Here is a 19,115-nt window from a genome sequence, read left to right on the forward strand (position 1 = left end):
GAGCTGAGCGTGCTTTCCAGCATCATAGAGTCATCGCCACAACACCAGCTACATAAAACAAGTTCACAAGTTTTATTATGCTTTTTGGGGGAAGTCTGTATTAAATACACTTTCGTTTGTGCTAAATACATTACTATAAACGTTGTTACTGCATGAGGCTGAATTTGATCAAAACACAAAACATGCTGAGACAAAATCAGTTAATCTGCCGTCTACTTGTCGACACGTTACTGTACACCTAAGAACATCACTGCTTCCAAAACCTGTGCAGCTGTTAAACTGAAGAAATTTCCTTTTTTATACAGATAGTGCCAAAAAGTCAAAAACACTGTTCCTGATGGACAGTGATTTAGACCTTGCAAATATTCCAACTAAAGGTAAAGACATATCTTGCAGGCAAATTGGTCTGTGCTCCTAATGGAAAAAGAGCAAACAGCCAGCTACACTCTCTCAGTACCTTCTGCTACAGTCTTCTTTCTGAAATGCTTAATTTAAAGAAGAAACTAAACTGATAGTCAAGTGATTTCAGATAAGAGAGACATCACACCCAGGCTATGACCACTTCCTTGACTCTTCACTGAAGTCCTTAGTTACTTCTAAACATTTTTTTCTCTGGGTTGATTTTATAAACAAAAATGACCCTATTATGGACAGAGAAAATTTTCCATTTATTAACTTAATGCCAACATGTTAGACGCTGTCGTTATCGATTAAAATACACAGGAGACTTTTAACGACATGTCTATTCCAAACTACAGATCCTGATTCATTTTGACTGCAGGAAAGACCTGGAAAAACTTTCAGGCTTTCACCTTTAACAGGTGTTTTTTAAGATATTTGTGTTGAAACATGACAAAAATGCCTGGATGTCTGCCAGTGCATCATTTTAAAAATATAGTCAATATCTTGAAATGAATTTGATATGCTACTTCAAAGCACATTGTGTGCTGTCTGTCCTGCGTGCTGCATAACAACAACAATATTTAGTATTTACTGCTGTTTACACTTAGCTAGATTAATGCGATGGTGTTGTGTTTAGTATGTTGCTTTGTTTTTTTTGCTTGTTTTCTATTCTTTCTCTCTCAACAGGTGATCCAGGAGATTTTTTTCCCCTTTCTCACTGTCCCTCTTCCCTTCTGTTATTCTTTTCCTTCCTCTCTTTCTTTCTCCCTTTCCTATCCCTCACTCATGTCTGTCCCGTCTGTAACAACTGAAAATAAAATAAAATAAATAATAAAAACAAAGGTCGATCAAATGGACCAATACGGCAATGCCATGATGATCCATTTGGCAAAATAAATCCATTGGGTATCCTTGTTGGTCTTTAGACGACAATTCTGAAGGCTAAAGAACCAAATGGGACAGGCAAAAAAAAACAAAAGAAAGAAATGAATTTGATATATAAGGCTAGAAATTCACAGCAATCATTTAAGTTCATTATATATTTTGAAACTTTGAGTCATAACATTTTTATTCAATTCAGATATGGTCGAGCAGAAGGCCCACGTTGATTTGAGATGGGGTGATCCATATGAGAAACAGAAAATACACGATTATTATATAAATGTATGATGATTTATTAAACCGTCACAATTTTTCTTACACAGCATAATTATGTTGTGATTTGTTTGAATAAATAAGTCACACGGTGAGTAGAAATTAATTTTTTTATTCATTGACAACAAGTATTAATACAGTAGCTGCAGAATTACCAAACACTATTTGCATGTACAAGAATTTAGAAAAAGAAATTTTAAGAAGACAGTTGCCCAGAGGGCAGCTGTCAGCTTTATGCAGGTTACACATAGATTTACACACTCTGCTCCCAGGTAAGTCACCTAGTATGATAGCCACAACCCTAATAATCCTATTTGGATGATATGAGTCAGTGGCAGAAACACAATCATATAATAATGAAAAACAAATCAAAAACCCAAACAGACAACTTAGTTTAAAACCCTTCTAGCAAAATAAGTTTTTTAAGTTATGGAACCTGCTATAGCGTCTTCGCTCTAAGCTCACACATTATGCTGCCAATGTAAGAATATATATATGAACACAAAGGCTCCTAATGCTTGGATGAATAATTGCCAGTTTAATTATTCTACCTTTAAGGCTTTTTTCACTGCTTGAAGAATTCCTTTGTCCTGTTCTGGAAGCTTTTTCCAATGATGATGTAGAGAATGGGGTTAAGGACACTGTCAAAGAAGGCTAAGTACACAAAGACCAAATCGATGATTTCCAGCATGATGTGACATTTCTGACTGTCAGTGTTTTCGACCACAAATATTCTCACGCACAATATCACCCTGCAGATCAGGTATGACAGTACAACTGCCAGGATGAGAGTCGTGGTCTTCTGCTCTGTTCTCTCAGGTTTTAAAAACCCCATTCGCTTTTTTCTCAGAATTGTAATAATTCTGACAGAACAGAACAAAATAATGACAACAGGGATGATAAAGTTGAATATTATGTCTCTCACCTCATACAGCAGATATTGATTTTGTGAAGTGGAGTCGACTATACATTCAGTAATATTTGACTGTGGGTTCAATTTTACCTTACTGTAGATGAATATGGGGAAAGCAAAGACCAAACCAAAACTCCACACAAACAGACATCCCAGTTTGGCATAAAATGGCCTGCTCATCAACTCGTGGAAAAGTGGGTGCACCAGTGCCACATAACAATCTAAGATAGCCAGAACAAGAAAGTAGATATTGCAAAATAAATGCATTCTCACACCAGCTTTTACCAGCATGCACAGGCTTTCACTGAAAGGCCAGTCAATGCTTAATCTTACATCATCAGTCCAGAAGGGCAAACAGCACATCAGAACAAGATGAGTTCCAGTCAAGTTGCTCAAGTAGATCTCAGTCACAGTGCAGGCCTTCTTGTGGAGGCAGAAAACCATCAGCACAAACGCATTAAAGATGATTGCAAGCAGGCAGATGACATAAACTGGAGTCATACAGAAGATTAACGTGTTGTTGTTAAAAATGGTGGGACAATGCTCTTCACTTGCGTTGCTTTGGTTTCCAGTCATCTTCAGTGTCAGGAATTAAGTTGGCAGGGATGCTGGAGTGAAATAAAGGATACCAAAATAGAAAACATAAATATCTTGTTACCTGGCATTGTTTTAACATAATTTGTTACGATGACAGAAAACATAGATACACCTAATTCTGAATAAGACTGATATGTAACTACCCGGCTTCAGACCCCGAGCGACTTGAATTGGATAAGCAGAAGAAAATGGATTGATATATAGTATTTGATTCAGTTTTAAAGACCATCATCATATTAGAAAACATGCAATTTTACATCATATTTAGAGCTGAGCGTGCTTTCCAGCATCATAGAGTCATCACCACAGCACCAGCTACGTAAAACAAGTTCACAAGTTTAGTATTTCCATCCTCACATTTACAGACAGTTTAAAACAATTTAAATGTGAATTTATTATATGTTTTGGGGGGCAGCCTTTATTAAATACATTTTCATTTGTGTTAAATACATTACTATAAACGTTGTTACTGCATGAGGCTGAATTTGATCAAAACACAAAACATGCTGAGACAAACATGCTGAGACAAACATGCTGAGACAAAATCAGTTAATCTGCCGTCTACTTGTCGACACGTTACTGTACACCTAAGAACATCACTGCTTCCAAAACCTGTGCAGCTGTTAAACTGAAGAAATTTCCTTTTTTATGAAGATAGTGCCAAAAGGTCAAAAACACTGTTCCTGATCGACAGTGATTTAGACCTTGCAAATATTCCAACTAAAGGTAAAGACATAAGAAAGTAAATTCCAAGCCAAATTAAGCGTTTACATACCTTGCAGGCAAATTAGTCTGTGCTCCTGATGGAAAAAGAGCAAACAGCCAGCTACACTCTCTCAGTACCTTCTGCTACAGTCTTCTTTCTGAAACGCTTAATTTAAAGAAGAAACTAAACTGATAGTCAAGTGATTTCAGATAAGAGAGACATCACACCCAGTCTATGACCACTTCCTTGACTCTTCACTGAAGTCCTTAGTTACTTCTAAATATTTTTTTCTCTGGGTTGATTTTATTAACAAAAATGACCCTATTATGGACAGAGAAAATTTTCCATTTATTAACTTAATGGCAACATGTTAGACGCTGTGGTTATCGATTAAAATACCAATACAAGACTTACTCTGCTGTAAGAACACCATAATACTGATGATCCAACAAAGAAAGTCAGAGACAACATGTACACAAAATGTGATGAACGGAGGTGAAACAGGTGGGGAACAGAACAGAGCTGAGGTAAGTCAGGAAATAGGAAAGGGCAGAGAAAGTAAGTAAAACTAAACGACATGGGCAGAAACAGAAACTTTAAAAGTAAAGACAGGAACTGATGAAAGGGAGCAGACAAACCAGAATACATACAAACCAAAATGGTGACAGACAGAGACAACTAGATACGAGAAAAGGGAAGAAGCTAAATGCAGCTTCAAAGTCACCAGTAACAAGAGCTAAGAAGGTCTCAATTAACAAGCATATATAATAAATTATACAGAATACACACAATTAGAAGATAATATTCAGCCTTCAAATTTTATTTGAATGGTGCCAAATCACAAAAACAGTCACCTCAAGGTGTGTTTATATTATAAGGTAAAAGACGCTAAGATAAGTACAAAATAAGCCTTGCAAATTACAATAAATGTATAGAAGAATCACAGGGATATAATACCACACCTAACAAAACTATAAACAAAACTACCTTTCAAAAACGAAGAGCAGAGATTTAAATTAATCTCCAAAATATTCATGAAAAACCTCAAAACAGAAGATGACACTTTATGCATAAAAAGCAGATATTGATTCAATATTAAATGCCTGCCTCCGTGTTAATGTAATTAAATAATCCTAGACATAATTGTTGCAAAGGACTTGAGTTGAATAAATACTCGATACAATAAGTTGAAGAAAACAAAATTTAGATTCTTTGATAAGAAGTAATAAAACTGTCGCTGACACTATTTGTTTCCAATAATTAAACAAAGTAGAACTCACTTTTTTCTCTTTTGTTTTTTCCTTTTGAATACTTTTTATTTTATTTGCTTCTCTGTCCTTGGTCTAGAGCATGGATGCAAGCTGCAATTATTGCAGTCATACATGTTGTAAACTTCTGTAATACAATAGGGCCACCCTAACTGTGAATCTGGATTATATGTGCAAATGACAGGAACATATTCATCTTGCACAGAGGACAAAAAATGTGTTTCTCTATTGGAAAACACTGATTGACTGTTCCACAAATAACACAATTTAAAACAGCAGCTGGTTGGGGCTTCTGTGCTTACAGCCAGAGCTGTGTGCCTGAGAAGATCCTATCAAGGATATCCATCATCCATCATGGTGGTCATCCTGTGTCTTTCTGTGTCTGCTTTGTGTCTGCTTTGTGGGCAGAGCATTGGTTCCTCACCTGTTCTGCTCACCTGCTGATGACAATCAACGAGGCAATACTTAAGGGCAGGGCATCTACTCATCTACTCTGTGCCAGTCTGTCAGCTATCTCATGGTGGTAACCAGGCTGTATCTTTACGTCTGTGCTCTGTACTTATCTTGATTTCCTTGTGTCTTCAGTTTCTCTGCCACTTCACTGCTTAACACACTCCTAGCTCAAGTCTCTGGATGCTGGTCACTTTGGCAAAATTCACTGAATCGCCTCTCACCTTCTTCCCGTCACTCTTGGATTCTTGGAAACAAGGCTGAATGGGCAAATGGGATTTAGAAGGCTTCTAAAGAAGGCTTAGTATGCAGAATCTCAGTATTTATTCTGTCGAGTACATCTAGTATCCTGCTCATGGGAGAATGGGCACCCAGCAGATCAGGAATGCCAGAATGAACAACTCACAGGATGAAAGTGGTGGCCTCCTACTCCATTCTCTGAGTGTCTCACCCCTCTTTTCCCCAGTGCGTGAATAATTATGACAGTACAGAAGGAGATCATAGAAACAGAAATGATGAAGCTGAAGATAATGGTCCTTGTTGTTTTTATCGATATAAAAATATGGAAATGTACCGATACGTGATCAGAATTATAATATTTCTGACTATCTGAGGCAAAAAAATTTCAGATTCAAATCAAATCGAATCGTGGATCAAATTGATTCGGGAGCTTGTGAATCAGAATCGAATCGATTGTAGAAATCAGTGGCGATACCCAGCCATAGCCCTAAGTGCAGACTACAGGAGACTTGAAGAAATAAAAAAGTGAGCTTCATTGCAGCTGATTCAATGCTAAAAGAAAAAATCCAAACAAAGGCTTAGAAAGTCCAAATAGCACCAGGAGGAGAAAACACACTAGGAACTAGACAGATGGACACCAGAGGCTTTAAACACATACACAAAGTAATCATGAAGAGTCAGCACAGCTGGAGATAACAAGGCATAGCAGAATCTAGACACAAACGGGAAAGGTAAAAAAATATAGACCACAAGAGGCCAAAGACCCAAATTAAAAAGACGAAGCAACAAAACAGGGCAAAGCCTAACATTAAGACGGGGACTTGACAGTAAAACACTAGGGGAACTAAAATAACGCCAGAAGGGGGGATATTTCTGACAGAACCCAGAAATGCAATAATAATCACAGGCACACTAACAAAGCTCAGCCTAAAATAATAATTAAACTAAAGCTCAAGAACAGCAATGAAAAGCAAACTAAAATGCTCAATTATAAGAAGAAGACGCAAGATAAGCCAAGAAGAACTGCAAAACATGACAGCTGCTTAATTCTCTGAGTGTTTAAACGAACTGCTAGACTGTTTCTCAGAGCTTTTCTAATGCTGTGCAGAAGGATAACAGGGATGATAAAACTAAAAATAATCAGCATCCTCTCCATCATTAGATATGGATCTTTTGTGAGATTAAATGTGCATTCAGTAACATTTGACTGAGGGTGGATTTTCGACCTTCCTGTAGATGAATGCGTGAAGAGTAAAGACCCCACACAAACAGACATCCCAGTTTGGTGTAAAATGCCCTACTCTTCCTCTCATAGGAAAGCACCAGTGCAACATGTGATCTATGCTAACCTGAACAAGGAAGTATCTTCGGCAGAACGCATTCGTGTTGATAACAGCTGATGACACTTTGCATAGGATATCAGTGAAAGACCATCTGTTATCAGCCCAGAAGCTCACACAGCACACCACACATATATACACTCGTAAACAGGAGCACCATTGCACATGAAAATGGTTGGAAATGCAAAAAATGAATTTCTGCTGCAGATCCCAGAAGATTAGTTGTTCTTTTGGTACGTAAGATGACAGACAACATTTATTTATATTGATAAATATATTTCTATATAACAGTGTTTGAGGGTACTCCTTTAAAAAGCGATGTGTAGGCGCACCTCACTTATATATTTATGTATGTATAAATTATATTTATAATAGGCGAGACCTGTGTTTGGTTCTCTAAACTGTGGCATGCTTGTTATCAGATCATCAGATAGTTGGATGTTTTGCTTATATTTTCAGTAGTTTTGTTAGATGATGGTATATATTGCTTTTCACAGCATTCATCTTTCAGTGACAAACATTATTTTTTTCAATGTATTTCACTTTATTTTAGGCTATCATCAGTTTAGAAGGTGGGAATGGATGTTTGTGTCTGTGTGTGCCTGTATGTCTTTGTCTATATGTCAGGTTGGGTATCAGACGCCACCTCTCTGGGGACATCTCAGGCCCTCCAAGGTTTGGAGGCCTATCTCCACCCACCACCACTTCCCCTGCCAGTGGCGGACTCCCTCAGGTGTCGGTGCGTTGGTGGTTCTTTGTGTCTGGGGGTAGGCGTCCGGGTACACACCGGCTCACAACTTGGCGGCCGCTTATCGGGGCCTGGAGCCTGGGGCTCGCTCGGAGGTGGGATGCCCCCGGCCTCTCGGCTTGGGGCTCGGTCACTCAGGCACGGCTGGCTGCCGGCGGAGCTCACGGGCGCGTCACTGCAACTCCCCCTGGCTTTTGCTCCGCGGCTGCTGAGTGAGCCCTCATCTGGGACTCTCCTCAGCTCTTTCTGGGACAGTGGCACGGCTGCCCCTCTGCTGGTCTTCCTTGGTCTCTTGTGTTCTGGGGGCCTCTGGATGTCTGGAGTTTTGATCTCCTCCATACCTGCTTCATACCCTGGAGGACGGGGCTGTGGCTCCCCATACTCCCTAGCAGATCGTTACATGGAGAAACCTTTGGAATGCAAGCATGCTGATCCACACAGGTATGCACACAGGTGTACACACGGGTATTCACAGACGCGGACTACACCTTTCTTGGCTGCTGCCTCAAAGCACATTGTGCGCTGTCTATCTTGCGTGCTGCACAATATCGTTTATTATTTAGTATCTACTGATGTCTACTGCTAGCTAGTTTATTGTGATGGTGCTGTTTTTTTTTTTATTATGTTGCTCTTTGTTGTTTGCTTTCTCTTCTGTTTTTTTTTCTCCATACAGGTGACCCAGGTGTTTTGTTTTTTTGTTTGTTTGTTTTTTTTTCTTTCTTCCCCCCCTTCTCACCGTCTCTTCTCCCCTTTGGTTTTCTTTCTCTAACTCTCTTTCTTTCATTCTTTCTCCCTGTCCTATCCCCCAGTCATGTCTGTCCCGTTTGTAGCAACTGAAAATAAAATAAATTCATAATTATAATAAAGGTCAATCAAATGGACAAATATGGCAAGGCCATGATGATCCACTTGGTAAAATAAATCCGCTTGACATCTTTCTTGGCCTTAAGACAACAATTCTGATGGCTAAAGATCCAACCGGGACAAAAAAAAAAAAAAAGAAAAAAAAAAAAAGATGATGGTATATATGGCACTTCACAGCATTCATCTTTCAGTGACAAACATTATTTTTTTCAATGTATTTCACTTTATTTTAGGCTATCATCAGTTTAGAAAGCATTCATGGCCAGTTTTTATTTTCTAGGATTCATTATTTACAGCAAGAGTAGATTTGCATGAAAGGAAATGGTTTGTAATGGACAGATGCAAGGTGATCAATGGCCACAGCCTCGTGCAGTAAAGATGTATCACAAGACGGTTGATCTGTTTGTCTCACTAACAAACTAAACATGGCATTTTTAGAGGGTACAGCAGCCATGGCAGTTTGTCTTGAAATAGCAACAGTAATCTCCATATTTAGACCTTTTTCTAAAAATCCATTTTCGACTTCAATCTCGAAATATTGACTTTAAAAAAAACTTCACTTATGTGCAAATAAAGTGGCAGGTAATTTTAAATTCTATCAGCTCAACACACAGCGAACACACAAACTGTTTGTATGCTGTGTGGCACAGTGTGTTGCTAGCTAAAGGCCCAGCTGCTGTCTTTCACAGGGAGAGAAAGAGTGAGAGATAACTTTACTCTGAGAAAGATGAAGGAAGACAGACACGACATGAGGTTAGATTTAAAGGTAAGGACTGCTCAGTGATGCTCGATAAACTGCAAATTTAAAACACATGGCAGAATTTTAACCACATATTGGTTGAAGTTTCAAAGTTCTTTATTCGTCACATGCATAGTTTTACAAGTATAACACACAGTGAAATGTAACCTGACATGCTCCTCGAACTGTGCAAAAGTCGATATACCTAATGTATATATAATATAAACATTAGGTGAATGTGCAGTAGTGGCATGTATGCATGGTGTGTGTAAGGTGGTAGTATATAATGTGATTTGATAAATAATGTAGTTTCATTTGTACATGTTGTACATATATATTACTTTATCATTATCTTAGTATACATATATTTAGAACAAGGTTCTGTTACCTTTCTACAAAAAAATGTTAGAATCAGGAGCTACTTTTTGCTTTCTTACTTTGAGTACTTCACTTGAGTAAAGAAGTTGCTTCAGCACTTTTACTGGAGGATTTTTTTAGTAGTTCTACTTAAGTAAAGACAGCCTGTACTTTTGCCACCTCTGCCCACAGCACAAACTATGTGAAACATGTTCCCACAACCATGTAAATCTTTGTATTCATGAAGATTAAAACAAACAAACAAAGAAAAAAACCCACTCCTTTTTATATGTGCATTTAGTTTTGACACATTTGTGTGGCAAGTGAAAAGTCACTCATTTGCCTCAAATGCTCAAATCGAACATGTGAACCTGAGTGTTTAGATTAGTCTGAAGTATGACTTTCCAGCTTTCAGGATCACTCCCACATATGCAGACCTCATCCTTTTAAATATGAACTTGTTTAATGTATTTGCCACTGTAACAGTATATGACAGAAAATATGAAAAAGCACTACTCACTACTGACTGACAGCTCCCCAATATCACTTAACATGCCATGTCTGGATATCACTGAAAAACAAACAAACAAAAAAACAGTGTTACATAAAGAATTTAAATTAGACCTGATACAGTAGGATTATTAGAGAGAAATACACCAATGTTTCTCTCATACTCAGACAAATAATTGTTCCTTTCATCATATTAAATCATTAAACACACACCCCAGCTCAAAACATCATTCTGAGAAACCTTCTTTTAGCCTGCTGAAGAATTTTTAAGAGCACAGAACCTCCGCCAACCAGAACAAGGAAGAAGATGCTGCAGAGCACATTCATGTTGATAACAACTGATGACACTTTGCATAGGATTTCACTGAAAAGCATCTGTTATATAATCAGCCCAGCAGGACAAACAGCACACCGCAGCAAAATGAGTTAAAGCCAAGTTACTCAAATAAATCTAAGCCGCAGTGGTGATGGAAGATCAAACCTCTGGATTCAGGAAGACACAGACTTTTATTTGGGTTTCCATTATGGCGACCCTTAAAGGGAGCAGCCAAAAGACAATGGTGAAGATGAAAATGTATCAGAAAAACATGAGCTAATTAAGAAGGAGACTTTTATTGACATGTCTATTCCAAACTACAGATCCTGATTCATTGTGACCAGTGTTGAGTAAGTTACTTTAAAATAGTAACTTAGTTACATTACTAGTTACTTCTCTCAAAAGTAACTCAGTTACTTCAAGTTACTCGTTACTTTCAAAGTAACTAGTTACTAGGGAAAGTAACTTTGGTTTTACTCAGAATTCTCTTGTTAATGTGTTGCTTCCATAACTTTGCCAGTCTTCTAGCTTGCTTACTTGCCACAAGTGCACTGTGCCACCTACCAATAGAAAGGAAAAGATAATGTGCATATTTCCACAAGAGAAATCCCACGCCTGGACCGTCATTGACTGCTGCCATGATTCTAGCCTACGTCACAGCGTCATGTGCGCCTTTTACATCCAACACAAAAACTGCAGTCGTGGTGCTTTCGATTGTACTCAGAACTCTGAAATTCTGCCTTCTGAATAGAAAGATGTAGGCAACACCAGACTGCAGATGAGCTGCATACAGGGCTGGACTGGGACAGAAAATTGGCCCGGGTATTTTAACTAGAGACCGGCCCACCATTATAGGAAAAATCTTAAAGCCTTTGAATGAAAACAAACACTGTTGTGACAGTGATGTACACTGTTTTGATGGTATATATGCATCAATCTATCAATCGTTTGTTGTAAGATTCAGATAATTATTTTTTAAAAGCTAGACATTTTAAATGAGAATAAGAAAGAAAAGTATTTCCTTGTGCCCACCTCTCCCTGTTAATGCCCTACATGGACCCCTGGCAACACTTTGCTAGATCCGCACCTGCACAGTTACCAGCTGTCAGCTACCTAAAAAAGGATCCTGGGGTTATTTGTCTCTCAGAAACAGTTCATAACTTCCCTTCAACTCATTCATGTCACCTAAAGGGTAAACCTGTTTCTCCATCACCTGTTCAGCTCTGATGATCCAGTAAGGACATCTCCTGGTTTCATCTTCATGTTTCCCTCTCACCACATAACCAAACCGATATCATGACCAGCAGCTTTTTTGCAGCTGTGGCTCCAGCAAACATCAGCTGATACTAGAAATTAATATTAAATAAATTCTAACAATAGCTGATCAAGCTTAAACGTGCTGCTGTTGTTTAGCGCGACATCCGCTGGTTTCCTCTTTCGGCGCAAAGTGAGCGATAAACAAACAAGAGAGCCGATCAGCTGATCACTGATCAGTTTTCATGATTGAAGTAGAAACAGGAGAGGGAGGGGGGAGAATGAGAGGAGAAGAGGCAGCTGTGCAGCAAAGACACAGAATAACTCCAGGTTTGTGTCTTTTTCATTGTAGCTGAATTACGGGACAAACTGTTCCTTTTCACCTCAATAAGAAACGCGTAATATTTTCTCTGAATACCAGACGGGACGGTTGGCAACTCTAATAACTTATGAACAAAATAAAGTTCAACATCATTAACTTCATAGCACCACCCAGCTGTATAGAAACTCCGTCATGCTAGCTAGCACGCAGTACGGAAAAAGTCAGAATAACGAAAATAAACTCCACCTAAACTTGGTTCATATCTGACCCAGAGAGACTGCAGGTCATAACTTCTTACCTGAAGTTCAGTTCACACTTGGACCGGCGGCCGCCTCGGGTCTCTTTTCATTCTGCGTCCCTTTTCCTTCATCCACCTGCTGCCCTCCACCACTTGCTAATGTTACTGAATCTGTGGAAACTCCGCGATAGCCACCACACGAAGTAACGACCCTATCTAAATCCCAGTAACGAGTAACGCGTTCCTGATTTTGGCATAATAACTAGTTACCGTGCTCGTTACCACAATAATAACGTAGTTACTGTAACGCGTTACTTAATAACGCGTTAGTCCCAACACTGATTGTGACTGCAGGAAAGACCTGGAAAAAATTTCAGGCGTTCGTCTTTAACAGTTTTTCTAATATTTGTGTTGAAACAATACAAAAATGCCTGGATGTCTGCCAGTACATCATTTTAAAAATATAGTCAGTATCTTGACTATCTCATAGTGGTAACCAGGCTGTATTTTTATGTCTGTGCTCTGTACTTATCTTGATTTCCTTGTGTCTTCAGTTTTCTTGCCACTTCACTGCTTAACTCACTCCTACTGCATCCAATAACATTTGACTGAAGCTTCAGATTTGAGTTTCCTTAGATGAATACAGGGGCAACAAACACCAAGCACAAACCGACATCCCAGTTTGGCATAAAAACACGTTCTCATATTTTCATGGGAAAGCGAGTGTACCAGTATCACATATCAGTCTATGTTAACCTAGCTTTGTCTCTGGAGTGTGTGAATAACTCTGACAGTACAGAAGGAGATCATGGAAACAGACAGCTGTGGCCAGCCCAAATGACTACAGGCCTGTTGCACTTACGCCTGTAGTGATGAAGTGCTTTGAGAGACTGGTCTGTCAGCACATCAGGGCCGGTCTGCCTCCCACTCTGGACCCCCACCAATTTGCCTACAGGACAAATCGTTCCACCGAGGACGCTATCACCATAGCACTCCACACTGCGCTGAGTCACCTGGAGCACCGAGGAAGCTATGTGAGAATGCTCTTTCTGGACTTCAGCTCAGCATTCAATCATATCATCCCGGAGATCCTGGTCCAGAAACTGTCTCACCTGGGACTCTCCACCCCCATCTGCCTCTGGATCAAGGACTTCCTGACAAATAGACCACAGTCTGTCAGACTCGGCCCCCACCGGTCCAGCACCATCACACTCAGCACCGGGTCTCCACAAGGATGTGTTTTGAGTCCCCTCCTGTTTACGCTCTACACATCCGACTGCTCCCCTACCCATCTCTCAAACACCATCATAAAGTTCGCGGATGACACCACAGTGGTTGGACTCATCTCAAGGGGGGATGAGTCGGACTACAGAGATGAGGTCAACAGACTGACTGAGTGGTGTTCAGTTAACAACCTCCAACTGAACACCACGAAAACTAAAGAACTTATCTTGGACTTCAGGAAGGGCAGAGCAGACCCAGCCCCACTTTACATTCACGGGAGCTGTGTGGAGAGGGTACACTCCATGAGGTTTCTGGGCGTGCAGATATCTGATGACCTCTCCTGGACTGCAAATACTACAGCGGTGGTTAAAAAGGCCCAGCAGCGTCTCCACTTTCTGAGAGTGCTCAGGAGGAACAACCTGGAGGAGAGGCTGCTGGTGACATTTTACAGAGCCACCATAGAGAGCATCCTAATGTACGGCATAACAACATGGTATGCAGGGTGCTCAGCTGCAGACAGGAAAGTACTGCAGAGGGTCATCAACACAGCCCAGAAGATCACTGGCTGCTCTCTGCCCAGCCTGGAGGTCACTGCAAACTCTCGGTACCTCAGCAGAGCTGGCAATATCATCAAGGACCACTCTCACCCCAGCAACCAACTGTTTGAACTATTACCGTCAGGCCGACGGTACAGGTCACATAAAACCAGGACAAACAGATTCAGGGATAGCTTCTTTCCCAGAGCTATCACCGTAGTAAATAAGCACAAAAACAATTGAACCTATTCCATACCGTCACTGTCATTATATTATGCTGCTATTCATACTGTCATTATATTAATGCTGCTATCCTGTATATATTGTACATACTATTGTCTGAGTACTTACGATTGTTTTTTTTGTACTTTTTATATTTTACATTTATATTTATTATTGAAACTTGCACCAAGGGAGTGGCACTCCAATTTCGTTGTACTCTGTACAATGACAATAAAGGCTATTCTATTCTATTCTATTCTATTCTATTCTATTCTAAATGATGAAGCTGAAGATTATGGTCCTAATCTCAGATATCTGGATATTGGTCTGGTTAAGTGAAATGTACTGAAGAGTACTAAAATCCAACACAATCTCCTGAGTTCATTAAATTTCTTGATTCTGTGTCTGAGTGCAGAGAATATGTGAGATCCTTGGGGTCAAGGCTAGCTTTGTGAAAGTCAAATTCGTCTTGAGGACCCAAATGCCGGAATCATAGACAGATGTAAATGAAAAGGGAGCTTTTAATGCTGTTTAGTCTTAAGGACACACATTCTAGGGAAAAAAAAGAAAACCAGGAAATCCACAAAGCCAAAACTTACTTGGAAAATAAAGCACAGGGTATCCAAGATTAGAATACAGGAAGGAAGGATACAACACAGAGACAATGTTTACACAAGTAGTGACGAGAGGAAATGAAAGAGGTGGGAAATAAAATACAGCTGGGGATACTCAGGGAATAAGCAAGGGCAGAGACAGGAAGTAAAACTACACGACATGGAGGAAAAACAGAGGCTGCTTTCCAAAACTCCCTCCTACCTCCCTTTCCTAAACTCTTTCCTTTCCTTTCCTTAACCTTGATGATGTTTTAATTGAGGTCAAGGAAAGATGGGTATGAGAATTGATGAGGGCTTAGGACAAGAGAAGAGTGATGTGCTGAGAATTTGCCTTTTATGGTGAGAATATTTAAATAAGACAAAAATGTAAATAAGAAAGATTATGGCACAGTTTCCCTTCTCTTGGTCCACAACCCCACCCAACTAAGCCATTATAAAGATAAACTGAGGGTTTCCTATTAATTTTTTCTTTTGCCCATCATCTACCAGAAAGGAAACTGATTAACTGAAAATAAATAGTACACACTTCAATTATTCTTAATTCAATTACAGTAAATTTAATAAATTCCGAAATTTTGAGTGCTCTGCAGTAACTAATAATGCAATGTGCAACGGAATCAGTTTAATAAAGTAAAATATTAAAGCAACTATTAAACTTAAGGGAAAAATATATGAGGTTTTCATGCTTTCATCATTAAAACATTCGTGACTTTGCTGACAAGCCTGGAAACACATTATTCCAGTCATAAATCCGAAGAAGCAGATTCCAAAATGACTGGAAAAAAGGAAACAGTTGTGCCGGTGTTCACAGGAAGGTATGTAACTATGGCCCCGTTTTATTGACAATGACAGATGCCCAGACAATGGTTGGCGATCTTATGCAGGTCACACATATATTTACACATGCTAGTCACCAGCTAAGTCAATTAATTTAATTAATTTTATAATTAATCTTATATTTCTGTGATATGCATCAGTGACAGAAACATTCAGTCTTGTACTGAAAAATATTTATGTGTTTCTCTATTAGAAAGCACAGTCCATCTTGAGGATTTTAAAATTAACTAAGCTACTGAAGGGCTTTCACGGTCTGTTGAAGTCCACCTTCTTTTGGTTGGCTGCTCTTCACAAGCCAGAATTTGAACAGCACCTGATTGGGGCAGCCAGAGCTGTGTGCTTGACATGATTGTATCAAGTTATCCACTCTCACTGACATTACCAAGAGTAGGAAAAACTTCTAGAATTAAGAGCAGTCTGAACTTTCAGTTTTTATGTAACACTCCCATGTATAATAATGGGTTTCCTATAAAAATAAATACCACAAAGCACATAGCGTCAGAGTTAAAACCACCGAAATACCTTCTCTTAGCCATGGGATATGTCCCATCTGGAAAATACTCAAAGAGAACTAAAACCTCATTACTTCAAGCTGAATCAGACTGGCAGCACTTCTATTAAGTAAACATCTGGATTATCTGGATATGAGAAACACTGTTACATACAGAAAGTAAGTGAAGCATATTACGTTCAGAATAGATAGACACTTGTATTTTATAGAATAGAATAGAATAGAATAGCCTTTTGTTGTGATTGTACATGTCCAACAACATTGTGGGTGCTTCACACCAACTGTGCTGGGATAAACTAGAACTAGCACACACATACACTTACACTGATAAGCATTCACACATCCCCCCTCCCCTTCCAATGCCTTCGATGCTTGTTGCCTCCTGGGAACACGAGGCGGGTCTGGGCCCGTGCTGGAGAGTTGGCGCAGTGGCAGGATGGCTGCTGTGTTGCCTGGGATTACTCCTTATCCTCTACCCAACCCTGTTGCTGGTCATGTGCTCTATAATGTTGTACTGTGGACGTTTATGTGCTTTTCTGTGCAGAGGAGTTTTTTTTTGTTTCCTGTTCTCATGCTGTCCTCCTGTAGCCCAGCATGAGTAGAGGTCTCTTTTTTTCCTCTTTTCTCATTGTAGTGTCCATTTCAGTGTTTTTTCTGTAATGCAACCGTTCTCTGACTTGTATCCCCATGTGATGTCTGTGTTGTGTGTGTAAGGTCGGGGGCGGGTTCATTCCACTGCAGGGCAACCTGCATGTGGCGAATAAACTTTGAACTTGAACTTGAACTTGAACTTGAGATAGCAAAAAGGAGAAATTTATACAGTCAAGAAGGATATATAAAAAACGAGAGAAAGGTACACAACAGAGTACAAAAGAGATGCAAAGTGCTCAGACGTAGTGCAAAGAAAAGACTTGGTCTGAAGAGTTTGTGTGTGAGTGACCTGAGTGATCAGGGTTAGTCATACCATGGTTTAATTCAATTCAATTCAATTCAATTCAATTTTATTTATATAGCGCCAAATCACAACAAAAGTCGCCTCAAGGCGCTTCATAGATACAGAGAAAAACCCAACAATCATAGGTTTAGTGTGGGGTGTGGGAGGATAGTGTTTACTGACAGTCTGAATGACCTGGGTGAAGAAGCTGTTTGTGATTATGGTGGTGTGGGACCTGATTGACCTGAGGCACCGACCAGAGGGCAGCATGTAAAACAGGAGGTGAGCAACGTGCAAGGGGTCACCTGTGTGGCAATGTTTTTCTTGAGACAGGAGGATCTGGCAATGGCCTTAAGGGGTAGCAGGGGGCAGCTAATTATTTTTTGGCCAGCGTTAATTAAATTACCCTCTGTGCAGCGTTCCTGTTCTCAGTCGTGGCTCCTGTGTACCAAACACCCAGGCAGTAAGAGAGCATGCTCTCCGCTGAGAAGCGGAAGAAGGCCAGCAGCAGCTTCCAGTCCAGGTTATTCTTCTTTAGGACATAAAGGAAGTGCAGCCGCTGCTGGGCCTTCCACTGGACATTGGTGTTGTGAGTCCAGGTGAGATCGGTGGAGATGTGGGTGCCCAGAAACCTGAAGATTCCACCCATTCTCCATCTACAATCAGAGGGAAGTGCATCTGTCCGTGCCTCCCGAAATCCATTATGAGTTCTTTTGTTTTATGGACTTTCCGTCTCCGCTTATTTTCTGAGCACCAGCGGGGTAAGTTCTCTACCGCTCCCCTGTACGGTGCATCTCATCCATCCATGAGCCCAACCACCGTGGTTTCATCAGCATACTTGGCAATGATGTTGGTTGGGTGGGTTGGTGTGCAGTCATAGGTGTAGAAGGGGTAAAGTAGTAGGCTGGGTGTTCATTTGTGTCAGCTGTTTCCCCATGTGTTTCCACTTCCTCTGATCACCTCCTATTTAATCTGTGTGTTTCATTCAGTGGTTGTCAGGTCATCTGTGTTCCCTATACCATGTCAAGTGTCACTCAGGTATTTCATGATTCAGCTCAGGTCTTGCTCATGCACCATGTTTGTGTTGCTTTCTCATAGTTCTTGCATGCACCTGCTCTGAATCATGTTCATGTCTTATGTCACAGTCATCATAGTTTAGTTTCTGCTAGTTTAGGTGCTGGTTTAGTTTTTGCCCCTCTCGCTTTTGCTCTGTTTGTGTACTCTTGTTATCAGCTATAATAAATGGCTCGCTTTGAGTTCAAGTCACATTTCACACTCCATTTTTGGGTCTGCATTTGGGTCGAGTATTCACTCTCCACACAGTTGGCTCCCACTGCCTGTTACACCCTGTGGGCAACCAGTGCTGAGTGACAGTGGGGGGAAGAGGTGGGGGCTGAGTTGGACTGATTAAGGCTGGTTGGTGAGGAGCTTAATAGTTACTCTTTTTGGATAAGCCATTAAAAATTATGTAAAATTATCAAAGCACACATCACAGCTGAAAACATCACAGTTCTACAGATCAGATTGAGGAAATGTTAGATTCCAGGGCCAAGCCTGGAATCTGTCTGTGCAAGGCTGAATGCTTTTACTGATGGATTGGATCTCTGTTTAAAGAATTCCTTTGCTCTTTTTTTGAAACCTTTCCCAAAGATAATGAAGAGATCTGGCTTAAGGACAAGGACACTGTTGAAGAAGGCTAAATATAGAGAAATGTGTTGGTAGATGACCAGTATGAGATGACGCCTTAGAAAGTCAACTATTTCGAGCACACTTAGTAACTCACTTAAACGGAATATTATCCAGCAGATCAGCAATGCC

The 19,115-nt window shown here is 40.0% G+C and overlaps 1 protein-coding gene across 1 annotated transcript; it reads right to left on the minus strand.

Moving 5' to 3' along the window:
- Positions 1 to 1,709: 1,709 nt before the first annotated feature.
- On the minus strand, positions 1,710 to 3,073 carry LOC147307120 (B2 bradykinin receptor-like). Its single transcript, XM_086275303.1, has one exon. It carries the CDS (start codon positions 3,044 to 3,046, stop codon positions 2,123 to 2,125), a length of 924 nt encoding a protein of 307 aa, XP_086131429.1. The 5' UTR covers positions 3,047 to 3,073; the 3' UTR covers positions 1,710 to 2,122.
- Between the last annotated feature and the right edge of the window lie 16,042 nt (positions 3,074 to 19,115).

This window comes from Aulonocara sp. 'chitande type north' Nkhata Bay, linkage group LG19, assembly GCF_057382095.1.
Source record: "Aulonocara sp. 'chitande type north' Nkhata Bay isolate Kocher_YH1m ecotype deep benthic linkage group LG19, A_spYH_male_GT1.1, whole genome shotgun sequence".
Classification (NCBI taxonomy): Eukaryota; Metazoa; Chordata; class Actinopteri; order Cichliformes; family Cichlidae; genus Aulonocara; species Aulonocara sp. 'chitande type north' Nkhata Bay.